Source organism: Squalius cephalus (assembly GCF_949319135.1).
Source record: "Squalius cephalus genome assembly, chromosome: 9".
Taxonomy (NCBI): Eukaryota; Metazoa; Chordata; class Actinopteri; order Cypriniformes; family Leuciscidae; genus Squalius; species Squalius cephalus.
The window spans coordinates 26,899,273-26,924,182 of NC_137130.1; the positions used below are offsets into that span (position 1 = coordinate 26,899,273).

General features: G+C 37.1%; 1 protein-coding gene across 7 annotated transcripts in view; it reads left to right on the forward strand.

Annotated features, from left to right (window-relative positions):
• Nucleotides 1–23,848, forward strand: part of myo16 (myosin XVI) — a 231,488-nt gene extending 207,640 nt beyond the window's left edge. For 5 of the 7 annotated variants that reach the window (XM_079881644.1, XM_079881643.1, XM_079881645.1 and 2 more), the window contains exons 34-35: nt 1,246–1,331; nt 20,470–23,842. In XM_079881644.1, the coding sequence (XP_079737770.1) occupies nt 1,246–1,331; nt 20,470–20,646 (263 nt within the window). In that variant the 3' untranslated portion in view covers nt 20,647–23,842. Of the gene's footprint in view, nt 1–1,245; nt 1,332–10,921; nt 11,012–20,469 lie in introns of all 7 variants that reach the window. The other 2 variants (XM_079881646.1, XM_079881647.1) reach the window with 1 other exon arrangement.
• Nucleotides 23,849–24,910: the final 1,062 nt, after the last annotated feature.

The following is a 24,910-nucleotide window of genomic DNA, read 5'->3' on the forward strand; positions in this document are numbered from 1 at the left end:
ATAAAGTGAGAGAATAAAGGAAAAGGAAAGAATGGCAGATTTGAGGGTGGTTAGTGGAGAGAATGGGATTGGAGAAACAGATATTGTAAGATGAAGTATGTTGACCCAGAAGCTATCACTGAGGCGGTCCATGATTAAGGTGAAAGACCCTGGACTTGATAAAGTGCTCTCCTAAAGAGCCATCAGATGGCTCAGGGTCTCTCCGCCTCCCTTACACAAACACATACAGTACACTCACTCTCTTGGCCTTTTGTCGTCTCAGTGAGGCTAATATCTGCGTGTGGGGGGGGGTAAACTTTCATATTCCACATGAGGGGATGTAGCAGAGAGTGGGCGGAAGTTTTAAACACCCATACACTTAGTCATTATATGCCTGCATCTTGAAGATAATGGTATATGAACTAATGTACATTTCCAGAAGGAAACACCAGTTCTTGGAAGGCAGCAAAAAAAATAGCGTTACAGTTTTATGTAGCTCAGCTCAGGCAAATGTTGTGCACAGGCATTGATAAAATATAAAAACTGATAAATACAAAACAAAGTTTGAATATATGTTAAGAAGAGGTTGTAACAATACCCTCATGTCACGATTCGATACATATCACGATACTGAACTCACGATACGATATTATTGCAATACTTTAAGACATGGTAAAATGTTAACAAATTTTTTTACTGATGATTAAAATGCTAAATTTGGTATTACATTGTGATTTGTAAATGAATATGATTGGACTTGGTGCTGATAACCCAATGCACAGGACAATGGTGACACCAGCATAAAAATATGATTCTGAAGCTGAAAATACAGAATTATTTAAGATGAATATGCTTTCACTCTAACACTGACTAGATATATTAAAAATAATAATGGTAACATAAGACATTTGGCATTATCAGGACCCACAAATATTCCCCCATTGCATTATTATACATTATATTCAACATTATAGTAGTTTAATATAGGACTGACTTTAAAACTGTCAACTTTTTTCTCACACAGTAATTTTAATTTTGGGTGAACTATACACAATACAGATTGCCACTATCCACGATACATATTGTTGCATTTTTGTATTGTGATATATTGTGACACGATATATTGTTACACCCCTAATGTTAAATGGAAAATAAATAAAAAATGTGTAGACTGAATGGAGGATTACAATGTTCATTGAAGCAGCATATTCCAAGACATGCACGAAGAATGTTACATTTAACATCCGCATATTTCTCTCTCAATAGGAACGCTGGAAGACGATGGACATCCGAAGTCAAATGCATCCAGCACCTCGGCGTTACACAGGCACATGGACAGCCACCACACTCAGGTGAAGCATATATACAAACACACGCTCTCTTCTGGCATCTGTCATCTACTCTTCCATGGGGAGAAGGTCTCCAGTGACCCCAAATGGCAGATGTAATCATGGGTAATGAAAGTGAGAGCGGGCCCTATGTCATCCCAGACTCAGCACTCTGCCAAATGAAATGAGTGAAGGCTTATCTGGAGATCGTATTCAGAGATGCATTAAAGCAAGAGGGGTGGTGCTTCAAACAGGCTCTCCTCCGCAGGAACATGCCGAAACCATCACCGTGTGCCTCTCAGCATCTCTCTGTGTGTCCTGAAAGCAGGGTTACCCTCACCAAACATTAAAACTTAATGAGGGTACTCTGAGAGCTTTCTGCCTCTCTGTTAGTCTCTCATTCTCTGTACAGTATCTCTATCTTAATGGTAGGGTTTGGGAATTTCTTATTCTACGAAGTCATTATTCGGTTGCACTTACCTAAGAAAGTACTGGGTAATATAAGATAACTACATGGGTTAAGGTTAGGTTTAAGGGGGTTATTACCCAGTTATTGTAATTACTATTATAAGTACATAGTATGTACATGGCGAACTGGACTGTAAAATAAAGTGCAACCCATTATTCTATAATACTGGAGCCAAGTAATTTTCATTTACCTGCCTCTAATGTTATGGTGTTTTTTTTTTTAGTACTGTGATGTTTGGAAATTCACCATGATAATACCAGGGGTTTTTTTTGTTTTTTTTGGAACCATGGAACATTTTATTAAGTTTAGACAATGTAAACTTTAATATTATAAAGTTGTGCATAACATATAATAATGGAATGTATTTATTTAATTATTTACTATGAAAGGTCAAACGGGACATAATTAAATGAAATCTAAAGGTATAACACCTGAATATAAAGTTATAATTATAAGTATTTAAATGAAAAGATATACATAAATCTAAGATTTATTTATAAATGTGAATATGTAATTATAAGTCTGGATACATACATTTAAATTTGAATATACTTATGTCTAAATATAGATACACATTTTAATATATAAATGTAAATTGTCTATATAATTTATAACTACATATATATTCAGATCTATAGATTCACAATTCACATTTATATATTCAGTTATATTTTCAGACCTATAACTGTATAAATTCATTTTTTGTATTTATATATTCACACATATGTATATCCTGTAATTATTATTTAATATAATTATTTGGCCCTTCATAATATATCAGATTTTTTTTTCATATTTTGTTTATTTTTCACTTTCTAGTGTCGTCTATCTATCAAAGTTTGACTCGTAGAATTTTCTTTTATTAAATCAAATCATAAAAGAGACTGGTTTAAAGACTGTTAAAGAAAGACTGATGAATGATCCTGTCTTTACATAATCTTGGATTAAATGATAAATATATATGACCTTGACCATAAATAATACATGGATGAGTGCCACCGGCTGCCAGGTAAAAAGCTCCAATGAATCGAGGCTGAATCTTCCTAAATGTCTAGCTTATAGATAGCTTTAACCGTGACATTCATGGCATGAGCAGTATACAATGTATACGTAGAGGACGTGAAGTTGGTAGTTATATTGAAAAAAAATACATATGTATGCATACAAGCGTAGACTCACACACAGAGAGAGCGCCATACAGTAGCTAGAGAAAACGCCATCTGTTAGGATGATGGGATTGAGGACAGATATATGGCACTGTCACCTGCTGACACCAAAGAGAGAATTATTTGATTTATGGCAGTCAAATGCTCATTTTATAAGCTTATGTGCTTTGTTGAGAGATCCACAACAGACTGCACTGTCTCGCATAAGTGTATCATCATCTCAATGGCTGTGTTCCAAAATCTAGTGAGATGCCATGTAGATGCCATAGACGGAGTCCCGACAAAGAGCCTGTTCTAAAAGTTTGTCATTAACATTGCACCACGAAAAAAAAAAAGATTTTTGACCTCATGTTGCCTAAAACAGAGGTGACCTTTGCAGAGAAGGCAGTAACAAAATGCATTGCAACAAGCTTGTAGGACAAAAGAAATCCAAGAAGGCGGACTGAGTCGTAAACATAATATCATTCATTAATGAAAATGATCAATAAAATGTCCAATTAAATAAAACAATATTGTGGTAAACGCTAATACAGATAATATAGTCATTTAATAAATACATTTTACAGTTTTATACTCCATTTTATCTATATGTGCTGTGTTATGCTTATTATGCTTTTTTTTTTAACATAGCAACATACTAATGTCAAATCAATGTCAAATTAAATAAAATTATATTGTGGTAAACGCTAATACAGATAATATAGTCATTTAATAAATACATTTTACAGTTGTATCCTCTTATTTTATCTATATGTGCTGTTTTATGCTTATTGTGTTTTTTTTTTTTGTGTGTTTTTTTTTAAACATAGAAACATACTAATGTCAAATCAATTGAGTCTCAGACACTTTTAAAGTTCCATGTCAGTCCAAATGGAATCTGATCATATTTAGCAAGTGTGAACATAAAAACAAAATCACATCAAAGCCACGTTCATTTGTGGTTTGAAATCTTATTACAATTGAATTTCTGGAAATCCGTTTCAGTCTGACTACTCTGATCGGATTTAACGTAGCGTTTTTCCTTGTGTCATTTTCTCACGCCATGTAGCCTAAATATAAACACGTCAGACGTCGTTGCGGAAACAAGGTTGTGTTGTTGTCGATGTGAAAATTATAATATAATGGAGAAAATATATAATATAATGGTGAAAAAAAAAAAGTAATTGGGGTGTCTTCACTTTCATTTCTGCCACTGCTTAATTAGATATTGTGTCATATTGTAAGACAATCCCTCCATATTGTTTCTGGCGTATGGCTTCCAATGCAACGTTATTGGCATAGAAACCAACGCCTACATTCTGAAAACTAACGAGCGCCATGGGACACAAAAATCAGATCTGAACAGTTGGACAGTCAATCATTTAGATCAAATTCCAGTCGGAATTTTGACTTAAAGTGTGAATGTAGTCTCAGAATGTAGAGAGAGGCAGCAAACTAGATTTTGGACCAAAGATAGAATATTTCAGGTATTTCTTCGGTCTCATAATTGTTCCATGTCTGCATAATCTCCCTGCTCTACTCGCCAAGTCATACTTGAGTCCCAGTAATGGAAATATGCTTTCATAATAATTGAAAGCGAGAGACCACCACAGTGCACCTGTCACTCTCTACATGTAATTTGTGGCCCCCTGCCGAAGGCCCCACATTATGGAACGTATGCTGGCCTGTAATGATTTATGAATATGTATAATGATGTGGCCCTGAGATACTCTTCCATAAAGTGGAACACACACTTGTCGTAAACGCGTGTGGGCCAGTAGTTTTTAAATGCAAAACAAATAACCAGTGTCATTCGAGCTAAGCGGAGCAGTGTAAGGTTCCTGAGAGGAGAGCTGGGGTCCTCTCTCGCTCTCACTCTCACTCAGCTGTGTTGTCATATTTCCCAGCGCTGAGAGCTGTGGATTGTTTGTCCATTAAAAATGAAGCGTCCTAGTTTCTCTAATGGCATCGGCATCCTGCATTTCCAATCCAGTTTGTTCTGGCACAGCGAAAGAATGACAGAAGTCTGTCATTATCCTAATGAACATAGTGTAACCAGTCCTTCCCACAAAAATACATTTTGGGTTTACCTGTGAGAGTCACTTGAGAAACCACTCAATTATATTTGCTATAACAGTTAATTTGATTTATTTTCTGACTAAAACAATTGCGTTTAAGACCGATTCTTATTCAAAACCTAATTATTAGTGCTTTTTTAGACCTTGCCACACATAATGCATTGTATATATCTATCAAAAAAAAAAGAGAACGGTCCCACTTAAAGGGATAGTTCACCCACAAATCTATATTTTGAAGAATATGGTTAACCAAACAGTTGACGTCCATAATGTATGTAAATTTTTTTTTTTTTTTTTTTTTTTTTTTTTACTATGGAATTCAATGGAGTCCATCAACTGTTTGGTTACCCATTTTCTTCTAAATATCTTTTTTGTTCAGCAGAAGAAAGAAATTCATACTGGTTTGGAACAACATGAGGGTGAGTAAATTTTCATTTTTGGGTGAACTATCCCATAAAAGTGTGCTGTTTCCAATGGTTAATTTGCCTACAAATAATTATGGTCATTGTTTACAAGCCGTATGAATTAACACATTCTATAAAAGCCCCTTTGTTTAATTCTGATTTATGCAATCACAAGCTGCGTAAATTTAAATTATGTACACCGTTCAAAATCTGGGGTCGGTAAGATATCTTATGATCACCACGGCTGCATTTGTCTGATAAAAAAATACAGTAAAAACAGTAATATTGTGAAATATTACAATTTTAAATGTTTTCTATTTGAATATATTATAAAAACATTTATTGTGATGACAAAGCTGAATTTTCATCAGCCATGATGATTTGGTGCTTAAGAAACATTTATTGAAAACAGTTGTGCTGCTTAATATTTATGCAGAAACCATGATTATTTTTTCAGGATTCTTTAGTAAAAGAACATAATGGGTCTCATTCATGAAACACGAGCAGAACAGATTTTTGTGTAAATCGTGTGTAAAGTGGTTCTGGCGTAAATTTTCGGATTCATTAAAATGTTCGTATTTTCCAAATGTTAGTTGGTACGAAAGAAATCTACACCTGCTCCCAGCCACGCGTAAATAGTGCGTTTAACATCCGAACGTTTTGCTCATTAATAAGGCTGCATTTTAATTCACCTTAATCGGGTACATATTTACACAGCATTTTGAAAAAATATTATATATAGTAATTACATACAGTTTTTCTTTTTACTTATACAGTATTACGAGAGCCAGTAATAGCATCTGCATACGGAACACAAGTCCGCAAGTCTTTTTTTTATATTTTTTTAATTTCTTTTGTTTTACATTTTTTTTATATTCAAGCTGTTTATTCTTTTTTTTTTTTTTTTTTTTTTTTTTACAAGTCCGCAAGTCACAAGTGTTGCAGTCAAGCTTCACGTCGAACCATATTCTTTTCACTTCTGGGACTGTTCGATTAACAGATGAAACTCCATTAACTGCATCTGTAATATGCTGCCAAGCATTTTTACCTAAAGCATTTAGGTAAAAGCATTATTACCTAAAAAATCCCTTTTTTTAGGACCTGATACGCCACTATGTACGCTTGAAAATAAAATGTGGCGTTTTGAATGAACTTCTGATAATAAAACTTAAATTTCTGCATCTGAGAAATTTCTCTTCTTCATTCGCTTTTGAGAAGACGTTGAAATCCTTCGTTTCGTGTCATAATATGATGCATATAGTTGTCAGTCGGTTTTAATGGGCGGGATTTATGGTAATTGAGAGAATGAGCGTGCACGCGCGTCCCATTTACGACTGATTGGAATTCATTAACCCACACACACATTTCACTATCAAATCTGACGTTTACGAAGTATTTGTGAATCAGGAGAAGAATTTTCGGGAATGTCTCTTTACGCGCAAATCACTCACATATTTACGCGTATATTTACGAATGTTTCATGAATGAGACCCAATGTGTTTAAAATGGGAATATTTTGTAACATTATAGATGTCACTTTTGATTAATTGAATGTGTCGTTGCCAAATATAAGTATGAATTTCTTAAAATTAAAAAAATGTAAAAAAAATTCAACCCTAACCACAAACTTTTGAACGATAGTGTGTATATGATATTACAACATACTATAGGATTAGGATGTCCGTCAGTTAAACACACACCACATCACGCATTTAATTTCACATGCAGACATCTGTATTGATTTTAATGGTGCAATCTAGTTTGGTTTCACATCCGTCTAACCAGACCAACCTCGCACATTTTCCCATCCTGAAGTCTTGAGCATGTATCGAAATGTTGGGTTGTATTTTAGAAGGGTAACAGGGTAGAAGCACTTTGCATTTTGCATTTCACTAATGACACCCGAGACGCTTTGTACCTCAAGAAGCACTGAATGCCTCAGGCTCTCTGGTTACCGGATCCCATTCTGTCCTCGGTTTCCTGCCTGTGTCACATGATAGGGGTCAAGGTCACAGGACTGCACTGAAACCAGGAAGTGAATGTAAAAAATGTTTTAAAAAGACTGATACATATCTACTAAATATCTTTAAACGTGTTGTTGTACAGATGCTGAGCTCACCTTAAATGAAACTTAAATTATTCACATGAATAATGAAATATTCACAGTGACAGAATCGCCCCCTACAGAGGGAAGTGAGCTACATGCTAGTACTCTCTGAAACTGGACACTAACCTTTCAAACCACATCAACTAGAGTATATGCTCACTCACTACCAATACTCAGTCCTCTGGTAACTTTACACTGAAGTTTCAGATTCGCCACGCTGTGCCAGATACGCTCTCTCAAAACATCGAACAAACCGATGCTAAAATACGTCAACCATCTCGGTCTTTTATCGAAGGCCTGACTTTAGGAAAAACAGATGGCAGAGTGACGATTCGCTCTCATCACTCAAATGTAACCCCACTAGGGGTCATCCTCAAAGGGACGCTCTACCTCTTAATGTCCTTATGGCACTCGGAAGCAGGAAACAGCCTTTTAATGCTGTATGATGTATTAGCACACGCCTGCTTCATATTTCCCCGTCTCTCACTCCTCCTCTCGTCTGGTCCAGCCGCTCTTTATTGATCCACATTATAACGTCCCATAACACACGGAAGATCATGATGTTTAATTATTGATCAGCTTGGTTTCGCCGGAGATTGCGATTGAGAGCGAGAACGAGGCGAGCACAATCCGGCCTTATCAGCATTCAGATCCGCAGGGTACAGAAGATTGCTTGGAAAATGACAGCAGGAGGAATGAAGTGTTCCCGGACAGGCGCTCTGGTAATGGAGTATTCTTGCTCCGTGTCTGTATGCGATAAGGTCAGAAGAGGCATTTCCTTCTGACAGATCTGCTGTGTATCACGCAGGCCTGTAGATGTTGACCGACTGTAGATACAGTGTGGCCCCATGAGGTATTTAGACACTTAACCAAGACTTTCAAATGTATGAATGTCATTGGTAATAATTCAATAGCGAACCAAGTAGCATCTCTTTTAAAGGGGTCATATAATGTCATTTTTGTACAAGCTAATATGATTCTTTAGGGTCTAAATTAAAAGTTTGTAATAAAATTCTCATTAGTATTGTAAGAAAACACTAATTTTACCTGGTCAAAAACAGCTCTGTTTTCAGCACGCCGTTTGAGTGCATGTGTCTTTAAATGATAATGAGCTCTGCTCACCTCGCCCCTCTGTTCTGTGTACACCGTTTGTAACACAATTTAACACAATAACCATAACGCGTTGTTTATTATAAACATGGGATTATGAATTATATTGAGAATGTCATACATAGAAAACATGCCGTAATGTACCCTGAGTGTAAAAATAGCCGCATTCATCGTGAAGCGTGCAGCAAGTGATTTGCAAAGATTAATATAAAGGTTAATAAAACGTTACACTCACTCACTTCTTCTGGAGGTGCAGCAGGAACACGAATAGTTGGTACCGATCCTTTTTAGCGCAATTTTCCACCGGACAAAATTGCGATTGTTAACTCATGATTTCTGTTCTGTCTGTGCGCACCAAACTTGTACTTCTATCTACTCCTCAACCAGACCACCTAGAGACCTAGTTTTCGGCATTATGTTAAGGAAGGTCTAATCTCGGGAACGCACAAAAAAAATCCAGGAAAAGATTTACTATCTCTTACGCCGCCTTCACACTGGCAGTTGAAATCAGCTCCGTAATACGCAATACGCCCCCAGCCGACGTCGTACACAACGGTGAAAAGCGTCGGAAGCACTGATCTATATAGAATGACATATATATATATATATATATATATATATATATATATATATATATATATATATATGTCATTATATAGATCAGTGGTCGGAAGCCTCGGAAGCGAGTATATTTAAATATTGAATTATTTAATTGTATTAACTGCCCTAATAACGTTAAAACATCATGAAAATAAAAAAATGAGAAGACAACTAATCGTTATAAAATCATTATTTATTTTATTAAAAGTTAAGAATCCAGATTTGTTTATCAGTACCATAGCAACGCTAACTTCCGTTGGGATTTTCGGATAGAAACCGTCCGTAGCCTTTCGCAAGAGTTCAATTTTTTGAACGCATCCAGATGGCCAACGGACACGATTTTTTTCGCACCGCACTCGTTCGCACCTGGTTCGGACCCATTCGCATGCGGTCTGCGAATCTCCATAGGAAATGAATGACTTCCGGTCGTTTCGCTGCCGTATCGGAGCTGATTTCAACTGCCAGTGTGAAGGCGACGTTAGTGTTGTGATCACATGACATCAGAAAATTGCGCTAAAACACTCACTGAGTTTTTATTACTTGTTTCAGGAGCAGCTTCTTAGCAAAACCAGCTTTATACTGACCCTCGTTTGTAAAGCAGTCTGGTGAAATGATTCGCGCAAACATGAGAGCATTGACGTTGATCGCGGGGAATTCCCTTCGAAAACAAACTCAGCCACTGCGTCTTCAGCGTTCGGATTTAGGAACATCAATATGACTGCTGTGTTCGTTATTACACCCAAGAACACCACAATCGCTTAGACACCATTCTGCTCAGTGCTCCAGCTATCAGCAATGAACGCGCCGGTCGGCGCGTGCTATGATTGACAGCTCGCTCACGAGGGCGCGAGGGCGGGGCTGTGTTGAAACGCTGCTGTCAATCAACCATTGTGGGAGGGGCGTCGATTTTGTGACGCCACAAAATCGAACAGCTTGATTCAGGAGAGGGGGAAACATATAAGATTTAAAAAAAAAACACGATGGATTTTTATCATTTTATGATGGTTGTGTACAGGCACTGCCAACACACATTTCAGTACAATCAACTTGTAAAAGTGCATGTACCATTATATGACCCCTTTAAAGAAAGATGGCACACACACACACATCCATCCATCTGTCTATCATTCTGTCTGTCTGTCTGTATATAAATCATAAAATAGTATATGCACTGTTTAAATTCAAAATATTTGGATGCTCTTTTTTAAAAATGCATATTTTAGAGTACTGAGGAAAAGGAGTAAATTTTAATATTCTGAATTTAGCATTATTTGTAAATTGTAATTAATAATTTATTAAAAGCTCTAGAGCGTGGCATCATACCATGTTGCTGATATTCATTGTTTTATCAAAAGTAATTTTGCATGCACTCCTTTTGTGGATCATGTGATTGATTTAATATTTTGAATATAAGGAATCGAATGTGACTTAAGTGTCTAAATACATGTTGGGGCTACAATAAAGTTTACAAAAAAAATATTATCAGTCATTGCATACATTTTTTTTTTTCAAAGCAACCTTGTACGTAAAATCATCCAATCCAGTTTGTTTAGTTAGTTTCTTTGGCATTCAATCATGTCTGCACATCTGCTACAGGTAATCACGTGTATCGAGCACATGATTTCATGTTGTGAAAAGAATGTAAGAAATGCTGTATATGTGTTTTGAACACTCTCTCTCTCTTTCTTTCCTCTCTTCCAGAGGAGTCACCTCAACTTCTCGCCTTTCGGTGCGGGGGCGGCGCTGTAGGCAGGGGGGCTGAATGAGCCCTCAGGCCTGTATAGGGATGGGGTGAGTCTGGTCTATAGCACAGTACCTCACTGGCTGGCCTGCACCTTCCAATTCCCGTCTTTTACGTTTCACTTTTTGCTTCCCATGCTATTGAAGGAAACTGCAGCTCTGCAACATCTAGAATCCGCTCTTGCAATGCAATAGGGACATAATTTGTAATGATGCCGTTACGGTAATCAATATTAAACAAATAATTCAATTAAAAATGACTCATCATTTAGTCATCTACTTATGCTGTATAGCTTTCTTTCTGTAATGAAATGTGAAAATGAGCTGCAGTTTTTGTTGAAATTTCTCCATTCCTCACCGCTGGTTCTTCTTTCGTTGCTGCGTACATGATGACTCTGCTCTTTCCTTGATCCCTCATTCAATCCAGTCCCTTTTTTGCATTCTCTTTCTTCCTAAGTTTTTCTTATTGATTTTCCTCTGAAACAGAGGCTCTTTATGAAGTTTGTCCTCATGCTGAGATGCTCATTGTTGCCTGCTGAATCATGCCTTATAGAGAGTGTGGAGCAGAGCCACGTCTCTGCACTGAATCAATGACTCTTATGTTTCAACCTCAAACAAATGTTCACATGTGCCACACATACGGCCAGCGGGAACAGGCCAGTGTGTAAATGATGTAAACGGATATATACCAGGGATGGTCACTAGTACTCGATTTCAAATGACAATAGAGTTTCACTTTATTTTGATGTACCCTATAACACATTCTGTTGACTATAAGTAACGCTGAACCTACATGTCTACTAACTCCCATTAGAGTGTTAGTCGAGTATTAGTAGACTGGTAGGGTTAGGGTCAGAATGTATTGACATGTATGTGCTAAGCTACTTATAGTCAGTAGAGTGTCTGTTGGTGGAGCATCACAATAAAGAGTTAGCAGATATAAGCAGAGAGTCTACTAATACTGTAATGAGAGTTAATTGACATGCAGTTGCAAAGTGACTTATAGTTAGTAGAATGTTCAAAAGGGACCATCAAAATAAAGTGTTACCGACAACAGTTATTGATAATAAAAACAGAATTGTGTGACTTTTGTCATCATTATAACATTTCACTCCAATTAAAATCCAGTGATAACTACAAACTCAGTTTCATTTGAGGATAATGGTGTAACTTTCTGATACTTTGCATTAGTTTGTTAACTTGATTTAAAAAGTCAAAGAATTCAGCATGTAATTGCTTTAGCAAAATATTATAATAATTGAAATTAATACAATTATTTTGAATAACAATAGCACAATTCTGTAAAATGAAATCACATTCATACTTAAAAATTTTTTAAAGTATGACTGTCATTGCATTAAATAGAAAAATGTAAATCCAAGTCAATATTCTTTTGAATAACAAAAGCACAGGCACAATTTGCAAGCATTTAGTTTACAAAAAGAAGTTTATTAGATATTAAGATGTTGACTTCTCAAGTAAACAAATGCCCATCCCTGATATATATATATATATATATACACACACAAATTATGTGGTTGTTCTCACAACACGAGTACGGATTCGTTGTTATCCTTGAACTCTGTAGCTCACTTTACCTCAGACGTCCTCTAACTTCATGCCTGTAAGCCAATATAGGCTTAGGAGTCACACAGGGTGTCAGCCAGTACAACCTTTAAATGATCAGGACTTTCCAGGTTTGTCCTGCCTCAACCTGGATTGATATGCCTTTGAAGGTTTTCTCAGCTTTTTGATGTCCTCAAATTGTCTGAAGGCTTTTCAGGAACATGAAGAGAAGCAGCTTAGGAGCGTTCATTAGAGGATTATGGTTAGCCATGAGCCTTGCCTTTTTAATTATCTGTCCTTCTGCACCCATAGGATTTTAATTACTGGTGAAGAGCATGTACTTGATGCACCAAGCATGGGATTTGTATGTTCGTGTTTGTTTTTGAGAGAGTGCGGCATCGCCTAAGACATGCTTAAGAGCATTTCTCCGAAGATACTAAAGTGCATTTAGGGATAGCGTTACTCTGGTACCAACAGAAGTTTTCAATTTGTTTATTTACCATGTGAAGGGAGACCATCCTCAAAAAGACATCACATGAACACAGATTTCTTTTGTTAGGTGACTTCCAAGCCTTGTTGCTCTGGGTTCCTCAGAGCATTTTCGACAGCTGTGTTCCCAGTCTGGCTTATGATGTTCCTCTACAAAGCAAAAGAGAAGCAAAATGATGACAGTTGGAAGCCAAAACAGTTAGAGAAGAACTGGCAGTGTGTTTGATAGTTAAACAGTGAAAATACAATGAATAACCAGGCCTAAATGTGCATGGAACTCCACACAATCTTCAAAACTGGAACATCTGCAATTCGTAGAATTATACAAATCCTTCCATGTTTGTGGCTAATTTGGCTAATTTTATAATGCTTTCCGATATCAGTAAAACTTTAGCATTCTTAGCTACATTTAATACATTCTACATATTTAAATTAATTTGTCAGATTTTCAAAATCAGCACAGAAAACAGTCTTTTGATTTCGGTGTGTGGCTACAAAATAGCATCAAAATAATTTGTTTGGACATGGCACTTCAAAACTACTATGGTATTTTGTACCATGGTATTCCTGCAAGTACCACGGAGTGCTGTGTGAGTACTATGGTATATAAATACAGTAATCAGTCAGTACCATGGTAAACAGAATGTCAAATGGAATTACCATCTACTTCGACATAACTTATTCTGTAAGAGAATTAATAAACCCTCACCACAAAAAGGCACAAACATAGTACTATGGTACAGTGATGGTATCTGATGGTAATACCATTGTACTGTGATATAAACCAAAGTACTGAAATATTATCATTTACAGTAATATTTTTAAAGTGACAGTAAAGACTTAAAGAAGAAGATTTAAATTTTAAATAAATTCTGTTATTTTGAACTTAATATATCTGGGAAAAAAAGAAAATTTTAATTTAATTAATTTGCCACCACAGGAATACCACAAAAAAAAAAAACAAAAAAAAATCACAAAACTTTGCCACCACAGGAATAAATTACATTTTAAAATACAGTTTAAAGTAGAAAACAGTTGTTTTAAATTTTAATACTATTTCACAACATTGCTGTATTTACTTTATTTTTTTATCAAATAAATGCAGCCTTGGTGAGCACAAGAGACTTTAAAAAAAACTTTTAAAAATCTATCCTCAACCCAAACTTTTGAGCAACAAAAGAAACATGGTAATTTTTTGGTAAATATTTTTCTATGCAAACACATGGATTCTCTTTCAGTTTTCAGTGTTTTTTTTTTTTTTTTTGGATGAGATGCTATGCGAAAATGTGGAATTTCAAATCCTCCTGGAATTGAGAATTGAAAGACCCCCACACATCTGCTCATGACTGGTCACCGTGAGGGGATCCCATGGGTTCTTGTAGAGGGGCGGGACAGGATAAGAGAGGAGGAGAGCATACTAATCTTCTTAAAGGCTGAATGATAAAAGAGCCATTGGAGAATCCAACTGCACATCTGTACGGCCTGGACAGAGAGATTAACACGCATATCTCTATAGACCACAATCTGAATTCACTCCCCAAAAGAATATAGAGACATTCATACCCCTCAAGCTGGATTAAGGAAGGGTGTACCGATGAGGCAGGTCCATTGAAGTTTGAGAAATATTTATGCACAGTGCTTCTCAACTGCTTTTGTTTCAAGACCCAGATTTTACACTGGGCATTATAAGTGGCTTCAAGTTTTTATCATATATAAGGCAAAATTTCTTTCAAATCAAACATTGAAATTTAATATTACATTCTTCATAGGCCAAACAAATTGCAAAATTGTTAATATGCTGGATAGTAGGCTACATGTCTTGGAGAATATCTCTTGAATGTATGCATTCATTTAGGCCAATTTATGCTTAAAACCAGGGGGCAATATATTTTTCAATTGTAAAATAAAGATAGTAAGTAAAAATATCCAAACATCTTCAAAACAAAATTGTGTAACATAACACTTGTTGTCAGAGAATAGGCTATGTTGTGAATTTATTTATGAACTTATTTGTTTTCTAAATAAAATATTTCCCAATAGTACAACCAAGATAGCAAGAACAAATATCTAGTAGCCTATATCTAGACTTGTTTTCTGAGAATATATTTAGAATTTTCTACACTTATTTTTCAAATATTATGCTTAAACCAAGAAAAGAAAACAATTAAATGGTGTAAGATAATGAACTTAAAAGTATGATTTAATTAAAATTATGAAGAAATTATGAAGAAATATATATTTGTCACAGTGCTTCTCGACAACTTTTGTTTCACGACCCAGATTTTACCCAAGTTATCATATAGAAATAAAAAACGTATTTAAAAATTGAAATGTACTAATATCACAATGAACTACATAGGCCAAACAATCAAATGTGAACATGCTGAATTGGACCATTTTTGTTTCTTGAATGCAACAGTTTCATGCTCTCAGCAGTCAATACTTCACACAACAAAGCACACCGTGGTCGACAATAAAACTTCATTGGAAGTTTGATTGGACATTTTTTTCTTCCTTTTAAAAAGTTCATAAGCCTGTTTATTTCACTATCTTAATTAAACACCATTATATGGTGAGTTCCATTTCGCACCATGATCCTATCAGAACAGACATGACACATTTTTAGCTTGTGACCCACCAGTTGAAAACCACTGCAGATGCTAAAGACACTGAGAAAATGATGAAAAGCATATGAACCATAAAAAGCCATTTTATCAGATGTCATTACTGCCACCTCAATATGAATAGTATCCAGTTTTGCTGTATACAGCATAGATAAGAAATAGTGAGAGACAGTATCTCATATAAAGGACAATGAGGAGAACGTAAGAGGCGGAGAAAGCAAGTTATGTGTTCCGCCGAATGCCCCAGCAGAGTGAGAATCCCATAATATGCGTGTTAATAATGATTCCCTGACCTTTGGCCTTTGTATCAAGATTGCTTTAGTAGGTGTCGGGGCTAATGTAGTGCAGTCCTCGCTGCAGAAGCCTCATGGATGATAAGAACGTGATGAGCCTTGCATGTCCCCGCTGACCTTTCACTGCGCTGACATTCAGGCATGACCCGTATTGAGTTCCAGCCCTCTATCTCATGAAGGGGTGAGCCAGGCTGAATGTCAGCCACGGGCCGCCCCTTTCCCCAGGGACAAGGTATTTCCATGTGTCCTCCCCTTCTTCTGAGCCTACTGACCAGCTGCCCTTATTTACATACTTTCAAAATTACGGCCCTTTAGTTTGGCACATGCTTTTACTGTGTTGTTTTAGGATTTTTTAAAATGTATGCAGTTGAAAAGATTCAACTTCCGCTTTTCTTAATTTTCTTAATAGTATATAATATCATGCATATTTGAGGTATATTTTTCTTATACTGGTAAACATTACAAACAAGGAGAAAAAAAATCCAGTAATGCAAGAAAATTAACTTAATTCAAGATAGGCTATATTCTCTGAAATTGTCTATATATTTGCTTATGAAATCATTTTATTTTTTCAAGGATTTTTTACTGCCGTATTTTGAACTGTAGGTGTTTATCCATGTGCTTTACCCATGGATTTGAACACTAGCGCGTAATGGGGGCCGTTTGTTGTTTGGAAACCTCCAGAGACACCATCTCATCTGAATTGCAAAGGCTGAATCACTGAATATTCTGTCAATTGATTGTTAAAGAACTGGATGTCCCTGATGGTTTCAGAGGCTGGGCTAAATTTAGAGTATAAGTGGTCATGTAGCCCGCCTGTCTGTATCTACATCTGTAAGTGTGCATGTGTGCCCTTTGATGAAGCGCATAAATAATGCAAGGTTAAATATGATGAGGTTTTTTGTCTTGAATATGAATAGCTGCATGTGATCCAGGTGCTTTGTGTGTGGCTTTGTGTACTGTCCAGATAGCATTACAGGTGTGAATGCAGTGATTGACACAGACGTTGTGCTTGGTCTTAATGAGTGTGCGTGATTGACTGACTGACTGACTGTGTGTGTGTGCGTGTGTGTGTACGGTATGTTCGGTACACTGTGTGCCATCTTTGTGCAAGGGAAGTGATGTCAGAACTGAGAGTCGACAGATAGGTGTAAATTATGGATCAGTACTTTCGAGCAGCGTACGTGGGTGTGCATGTCTGTAAATGGCCTGGATTCCTAGAATACGCTTCTGCTGTACTGTAACATCGCCACTGCACTCTCACAATGTTTCTGGATGAGTTCTCTCTCAGAGCAGACTGGTGTGGTGAAATAGGCCAGGGGCATCCCGTTACGTCATTTGAGATAGTCTAACAACAGTATCCACTGTATGCTTGGCCCCCGTATCTCCCTAAACACTCTCCTCGTGCAGAGAACAGGAGGATTATCAGCATTAAACATACATTCCCCCTAGTTATGACATGAAGGGTTTAAGGGAGTGTCATAAAATTAGCATATCAAACATATTAGTTACAGTGATTTGAACTCTCAGTAGATTTTTCCTGGTCCCCAACTCTAATTATATTCCTTACCATGTATATTTAGGTATTTATTTTGAAATCTGAAAATATCTGATCTTGTTTTACTGGCTTTTTTTAGTTTTTCGTTTCCTTCATTCTGTTGGGTTCTCATCTAGGTGCTTTAGACACCAGTTATTAATTGGGGCCATTTCTCATTTGGAAACCTCCAGTCACACCATCTCATTTGAAATGCAAAGTCTGAATCGCTGAATTATTCTGTCAATTGATTATAAAAGAAATTGATGTCCCAGACTGTTTTTTTTTTTTTTTCCATTTCCATTTTTTTTTTTTTTTCATTTCAAAAACTGAACTGTAGATTTCAAATCTGCTGTTTGGTTATTTCTGTTATATTTCAGCACATTAAACGCGTATCCAACACTTACAACAGGGATGCTTCACCTGGAGCAACCTTGCTCAAGGGCAGTAATTGGTTCAGTCTAAGGTTCGATCCAGGTTAACAGCCCAGATTGGTTCTTCTTTTATGTACAAAAGACCGTTTGTAAGGATTATGTAAGTTCCACTTATTAACTTTACCAATAACAACAGATGACAGTCTCTCCTGTTATTCACTCATCTGACGTCCTATTATGGCTCGTTTCCACTGAGCGGTACGATACAGTACAGTACGATTCGGGACGGTAAATCCTGATATGGCTTGCGTTTCCACTGCCAACAGTACCCTTACTTGATAGGCGTGGTGTAGCCTATGCCGGAAAGAAGCGATCGACGTCATTTTCGTGCGAAGAAGAAAACGACATTGTAAACAACAATGGATGACAGAGTAGATCTTGTTCTTGATTCTCTGCATGTTTGTCACAAGACAAGCGTCGACATTACGCGTTTCTCAAAACCAAGTACGCAAAGTTCGGACTAGCCAAGTCCGACTCAGGAGAATGACTCCCGAGGACTCGAGTCCGGTAATTTTGCAAATGGAACAGCTCGTTCTTGAAAGTGTCACTCAGCTCGCTCTGCTACTCCGGTGATCTCTGTATGTACATTTTAGGCAACATTAAAATGAAATGTTATAAAACACCACACTGCCTCTTTTCGTTTTCATTTAAAGAAATCTTAAACATTATAGCCACACAAATGTGGTTCAGGCGACGCGTATTGATTATATTCACTGCATGTATAACGTTAGCCTATTTGTATAACAAAACGAAATATAAAACACAACCCTGTCTCTTGTTGTTTCAATTTTAAAAAATATTAAACTTATTAATATGGTTCAGGCAAAATGTGCATTTGTACTCTGATCATCTTCACTGTAATAAAATTAAAAATGACAAAACTCAACCCAGTCTCTTTTTGTTCAATTTCAGTTTTAGCAATAATAGCCATTATAAAAGTATAAGTGAAAGGTACAAGAAGCTATACAATAAGAAATAGCCTAAAGCAAACAATTCAGTCAAACAAATACAAAGTCAAAGTCAGCGCTCTCTAATGTTACAACGGTAAAGTTAAATAGCATACATATAAAATTATGAAATTTCACTTAGCCCTCAGCCAAAACGATTGGCCAGGGAACAAATTATAGATTCACGAGAATAAAGATCGGCCGTCAAATATACACAAGACGAATTATATCTCATGTTTAACCACTACAGAGACGTCAGAGTCGGCGACAAACATCAGAAGGACTAGCCGAGGAAAGGCCGTTCCAGGCGGGGTACATGAGAGTCGAGCGCCCGGTGATCGCCTGGAATGGATCTCACAACCTGGATCAAATTTTCATACAAAATAAATAAACCACAGCTTTAAACTTTGAGCTTTAAACAACTACATTCTTGCCTGAAAAACTCTTAAAACTACATTGCGTGACACAATAACAGTAGTATTGTATTTCAACTGTATATTAAAAAAATGGCACCTCTTATGTTGTCATTCCCCTTGCAGCACGCGCAAGTGACGATACTCTGTAAACCAATCAACGTTCCGCAGTGAGTCTAGCTCCACCCTTTAGTACCGTACCACTGTGCTAGGTACCCCAACGTAAGGGTACCGAAAAAGTGGTACGGTTCGGCATTTTGGTACCATTCACTTTTGACAGTGGAAACGGAAATAATTGCGTACCTTACCATTCAGTGGAAACGAGCCATTAGAGAGAGAGAGAGAGAGAGAATAAATGGACTGGGGGCTTTCTCTTTGACCAAACTAAAGCCATATGACTTTCCCTCATCCCTGCATCTGTCATGAATGGATCAGAGGCACAGCAGGAGGTCCCGTTCAATTTGTGGCATTTACCAGCTGCAGATGATTGGGATGAATTGATTTATCTGTTTATTGATTACGCTTGTATGATGGATGGGAGGCGCCCATGGGTGGGTTTTGTGTATGTGCGTATGTTAGGTTTGCCATCAGGCAGCAGCTGTTAGGAGAGGTGTTTTTCTTTTCTTTTTATTCTTTTAACATCAATAGGTCCTTCTAATCCAGGTAGCCTACTTGCACTTTTATTCTATTTCTCAATTCATCCATACAATGACTTTAATACACCTCTTCTATGATTTTTCCTATTCTTTACCATGGATACTCGTATGTATTGTATGACATAATATCTTCGCTCAAATCACAGCTCCACCAAATGCTGAACACATTTCATTTCCTGCTTTAGCTGCTTTGTGCTTTACCTATTTGGGTTATTTTACTTTTACAATCTAAATTATATTTTGGATCATTGCTGTTCTGTTCATTTGTATCATTGGTGGTAAGTAGTATAGATACCTGTAGATCAGGGGTAGCCAAAATATCTTTTGAAGGGCTACCATCCTGCAGAGTTTAGCTCCAACCCTAATCAAACACACCTGGACCAACTAATCAAGGTGTTCGGGATCACTTGAAAATAGCAGGCAGGTGTTTTGGAGCAGGGGTGGAACTGAAGTGTGCAGGAAAGTAGCCCTTCAGGAGCAGGGTTGGCTACCCCTGCTGTAGATCCATCCATTATGCACCATACTAAACATGACCTTTCTGTCATTTTCTCAGGTGCTCCAGAGGTCACGTGCATGTGGGGATCAGCGGGCCACTCTGCAGGAATTAATGCGCTGGCGGAGGAGTGTTTGTGACGGTCGACCGGACTGGCAGAACGCTTGGCTCCACACAAACACCTCACCCACCCTAACGGTGAAGACCAAGAGTCCCAGAAAGAAAGCATCACCCTAGAGATTGTGGTCTTCTTGAGTTAAACCTCAGTTAAACCCCAGTCCTTAGGCCTGATGGCCTTTGTTTTGCCCCTCACATAGGGGTGATGTCCTCTAAACAGAGCCAGACTCTGAACTCAGGAGAAGAGGGCATCCCAATTTGTTCTTGTTCCTCTCTTCACTTCTTTTGAAAGAATCAAAGGTTCCTTGGAAAATTTGCTCCACACATCTCTCCAACTAATGACCAACTGGGACCAAATAACATACAGCCCCCAAAGACTACCAATCTCTGTCCTGAAGAAACAAAGGGGACATGGCTATTATGAATCCCATTCGCAGTGTTCTGAACATCTCGCTGTCTGAAAGTTCTCATCACATCACTTTGATTGCAACTCATCTATGCTATCTTAGGGCTGTGCAAACATATCTCAACTGTGCTACTGCGTGCTATAGTCTACATTGTGAGCCATATTTTAGTTTTAAACCCTGGTGCTGGTCGCTCCATATGTGGTTGTTGTTGCCTGGGTTGGGTAAAAAGTGCCAGTTCAGTTCCAACTCAAGCACTCGAGGCACATGGACGTGACAGACCTTAAAGTTTACAAAACTTTTTGTTGACCTCATAGGCCTAGCTTTGTGAACAAAGTCCTCCTTCAGGTTCAGAAAAGCAACTACACCTCACACTTTTTCAGGTGCTTTGGTTACCCTCCATCAGTGTTGGCAACCATCATACACAGGTTGTGACCTTACAAAGAGGTCAGGGTTCAGGGAAATTATCAGTAACAAGTCAACAACATTTCCACCAGCTTCTGGACTACATTCATTGTTCACTGTAGGCTAATGTGCGCACACTTCTGCAACATGAAACCAAGAGGTTTCACAAGACATACAGTTGACGAACTTGAAGGCACCTGATTTATATCGAATGGTTAAAGAGCACAATTCTCCAAATACACCTTTAGATGGAACAATCATTACTGGTGGATGAATATTACTGCCGATTTGACTCAGACAACTCCTGCAACAAGAGTTCTTGGACTTTTCCTCAAAGGTGCTTATGTACGAATGCTGGGTTGTATGGTAACATGTTAGTACCTTAGTAGACGATCTGTACAAACAGCGCATGATCTTTGGTCCCCCTGAAGTTTCAGAATATTCTCTCGTAGTTCTTGGTCTCGAGGCATATGGTTTATCCATACAGTGTGCACGTACAGATTTATTACCTGAAAGAACTTGGGTAAATATTTTTGGACTTTTAACACTGGGTTCACACCAGGAGCCCCACCATAAGCACAGCCATGTACCTGACGTATACAGGCGCTTTTCTGAGAATAAGCAGAAATTGACCTTCTGGTTCTGGTTGTCTTCAATATGACTGAATAGATGGGTTATGTACAGATTGCAAATGTTTTATGAGTATATTGGCAAATTATTGTCTTTATAATGGAAAGTTATTCCCGAATGTTCAAGGGTGCAATGACAGAAGGACTAAGGTGGTGGGTTTTATAGTGTGAATATCATTTTAGTACAGAATGATTGTTTATTCATGGTAAACTCTTTAGCCGTTCTCCATCCACATAGGACTGCGGTCAATCTTTGAAATGTATAAAGATATTTAATTTATTGTACAGAACTTTTGTGTTTGTGCAAGTATGTTTGAGTTGCACTTTGCCGCTGTTTCGTTTAAGCTTCATTAAGAGCGTCACTTCACGTCTATTTACGTCCTGACTTGCTGAAAAAAGGGTCCCCAAATGTTACACCTTCTAGAAAAAGTTCATTCAACTCCTCTGACACAATGATCTATGTCAAGTTCTTTGGTCTCAATATTTAAATGTCAATCTTAATATTTAACATAGGCCTACATTCAATCTGAGAAAACAGTGACTTAATATGTATGGTCTACATAACCAGTTTTGTTTAATGATTGTATTGAAACAGTAGGCTACATTATTTTCAATGTAAAACGTGATCTAAAATTCACTCAAAATAACAATGTAGAGGTGATTTTTAAGACCCAGTCATACTTTCTGGCTCTATAAGTCGTTACAAACCGCTCTGAAAGAGGCTGCTAAGGCTTATGTTTCTCATATCTTCTTCTAGACCTAACTATTATCTACCCAACTAATGTGAATACTCCCTTTCCCCATTCCATTGGACGGTGGTTTAAGCATCTTTCACTGCTGTGCAGTCCTGCAGAACAGAGACGCATATTAAAATCACTGTGCAGGCCGGTGCTGATGGAGACCGGAACTCACTTCATGGGTTTGCTCCACAGTTTTGGAATGGCTGCTTTGCATCGCTACTGCTTAACAGGGTTATGACACTATTATTTGAAACATTAATTTATTGGAAAAAAAAATGCTATTTTATAATGTCTAGTATTGACATGCCATCAATACTACAAAAGCAAAAAGAGAATGAAAAGAACTGTACAGTATGAGCCCATTTTTCTACTCCGTTGTTAAAAAGGGAACGTATGTTAAAGCATGAGATCTCTCTTACTTACACACCTCATCTGTCTGTTTTTCTGTGCTTAGTCTGATACAGTGTGGAGATATAGACTTCATTGCATCATGCCCGTTGTCTTAACTGGTGCTGTGAAACCATCCAGACATGCTGTTATGACCTTCTCTCCTTCCATCCCAACATGGCCTCGTTATAATGGACTTATTGATTTGATAACAAAATAATGGCCAGAAATGGTTTGGTTAAGCTCAGTATGTAGTGAATATCTCCCAGTGTTGTAGTCGAGACAAGTTCATTCGAGTCCAAGTCATGACCGTGACCAGAATAGGGTTGAGTTCAAGACCATGTTTTCTTGCTTCTCTTGACTCGATCTCGACTGTTTTCTGGTCTTGACTCGGATTCAACCCTCTTCTGGTCTAGGTCTTGACTCCAACTCGAATGAGCTGGTTTCAAATACAACACTGACATCTTCATCTCAAGACATTGAAAAACTCGTTCAGATTCTTGTGCTTGCTCAAATATGCAGAGCTCAACAAAATATTAAATTACCATGGCTGTTACTGTCTTTTGTAGTCAATGTGTTTTTTTTGTTTGTTTTTCTTCCTTTCTGATCCTTCTGTAAATTATATATAAACATGCCTGTTACTTCAATACATGTCTGTGGGCAAAGAAAAAAAAAAGTATGTCTTGGTAAATATTTTGTTTTGAAATGTTTTATAAAGTTCCTGTACAGCAATAAAGCACAGTGTCAGTCAACTGGCAAAAAATCTGGTCATTTCTTAAAATGGGGGGAGGAGGTATTTGAGGAAATTAGTTTGAAAGACCCCTGGCTCCCTGTTAAACCCCAGCCTGGTTCACTTAGGCCCTGTTTACACCTGGTATTAAGATGTGTTTTGGTCGATCGGATCACATCCCGTTTACACCTGGTGTTTTAATTTGTCTCTTTTGTCCACTTTCAACCACATCTATCCTGATTTCTTTGAGGGGAGGGTCTGTAGGCAGGTAAATTTATTTTTATTTTTTCAGATCTTTTGATCTAATGGACAAAATAAGCATTCGCAATTTACATATGAACGTGCCCGAATGTTGCCCGTATCACGAATATTGCAATCATTTGCATTTTCGCTCAAAAATAAGAATGGAAGTATGGTTAAGTAGGGTGGGAGTGGGGGTGGGGATATTGAATTGTCACAGTGTATTCATGTTCACATTCTGGCTTGTTTATTGTTAATCAAAAAAAGTGAAGCCTAAAAAAAAAAAAAACAACAACAATGGGGAAGTCTGTGTGTGCCATTTAACATTGTTACTAAAACAAACGAAATTTCTGCAATGCTACAGCGTAAATAATTAAATAGAATATACTTTTAGTTTGCAAAATAAATACTTTGTTCCTGGCAACAAGTTTGGATACCATTCAAAATTTTGGGGTCGATAAAATTTTAATGTTCTCTAATGTTCGCTCAACAAGGACTTTTTTTAGGATTATTTGATGAACAGAAAGTTCAAAAGAACAGCACTTTTATTTTAAATATTTTTTGTAATGTGTTTTTGCAGGAAAAAAAATATGAATATCTTTCCAAAAGATAAAGGTAAAACTACATTAAGGTCTCATTTGTTAACATTAGTTAATGCATTAACTAACATGAACTAACACTAGTTCTTCACATTTGGTTACTATATTTTTTAATCTTTGTTAATGTTAGTTAATAAAAATAGTTGTTCATTGTATCACAGTGCATTAACTAATGTTAACAAATACAACTTTTGATTTTTACAATGTTTTAGAGAATGTTCAAATGAACATTAAAGCTGCAGTCCGTAAC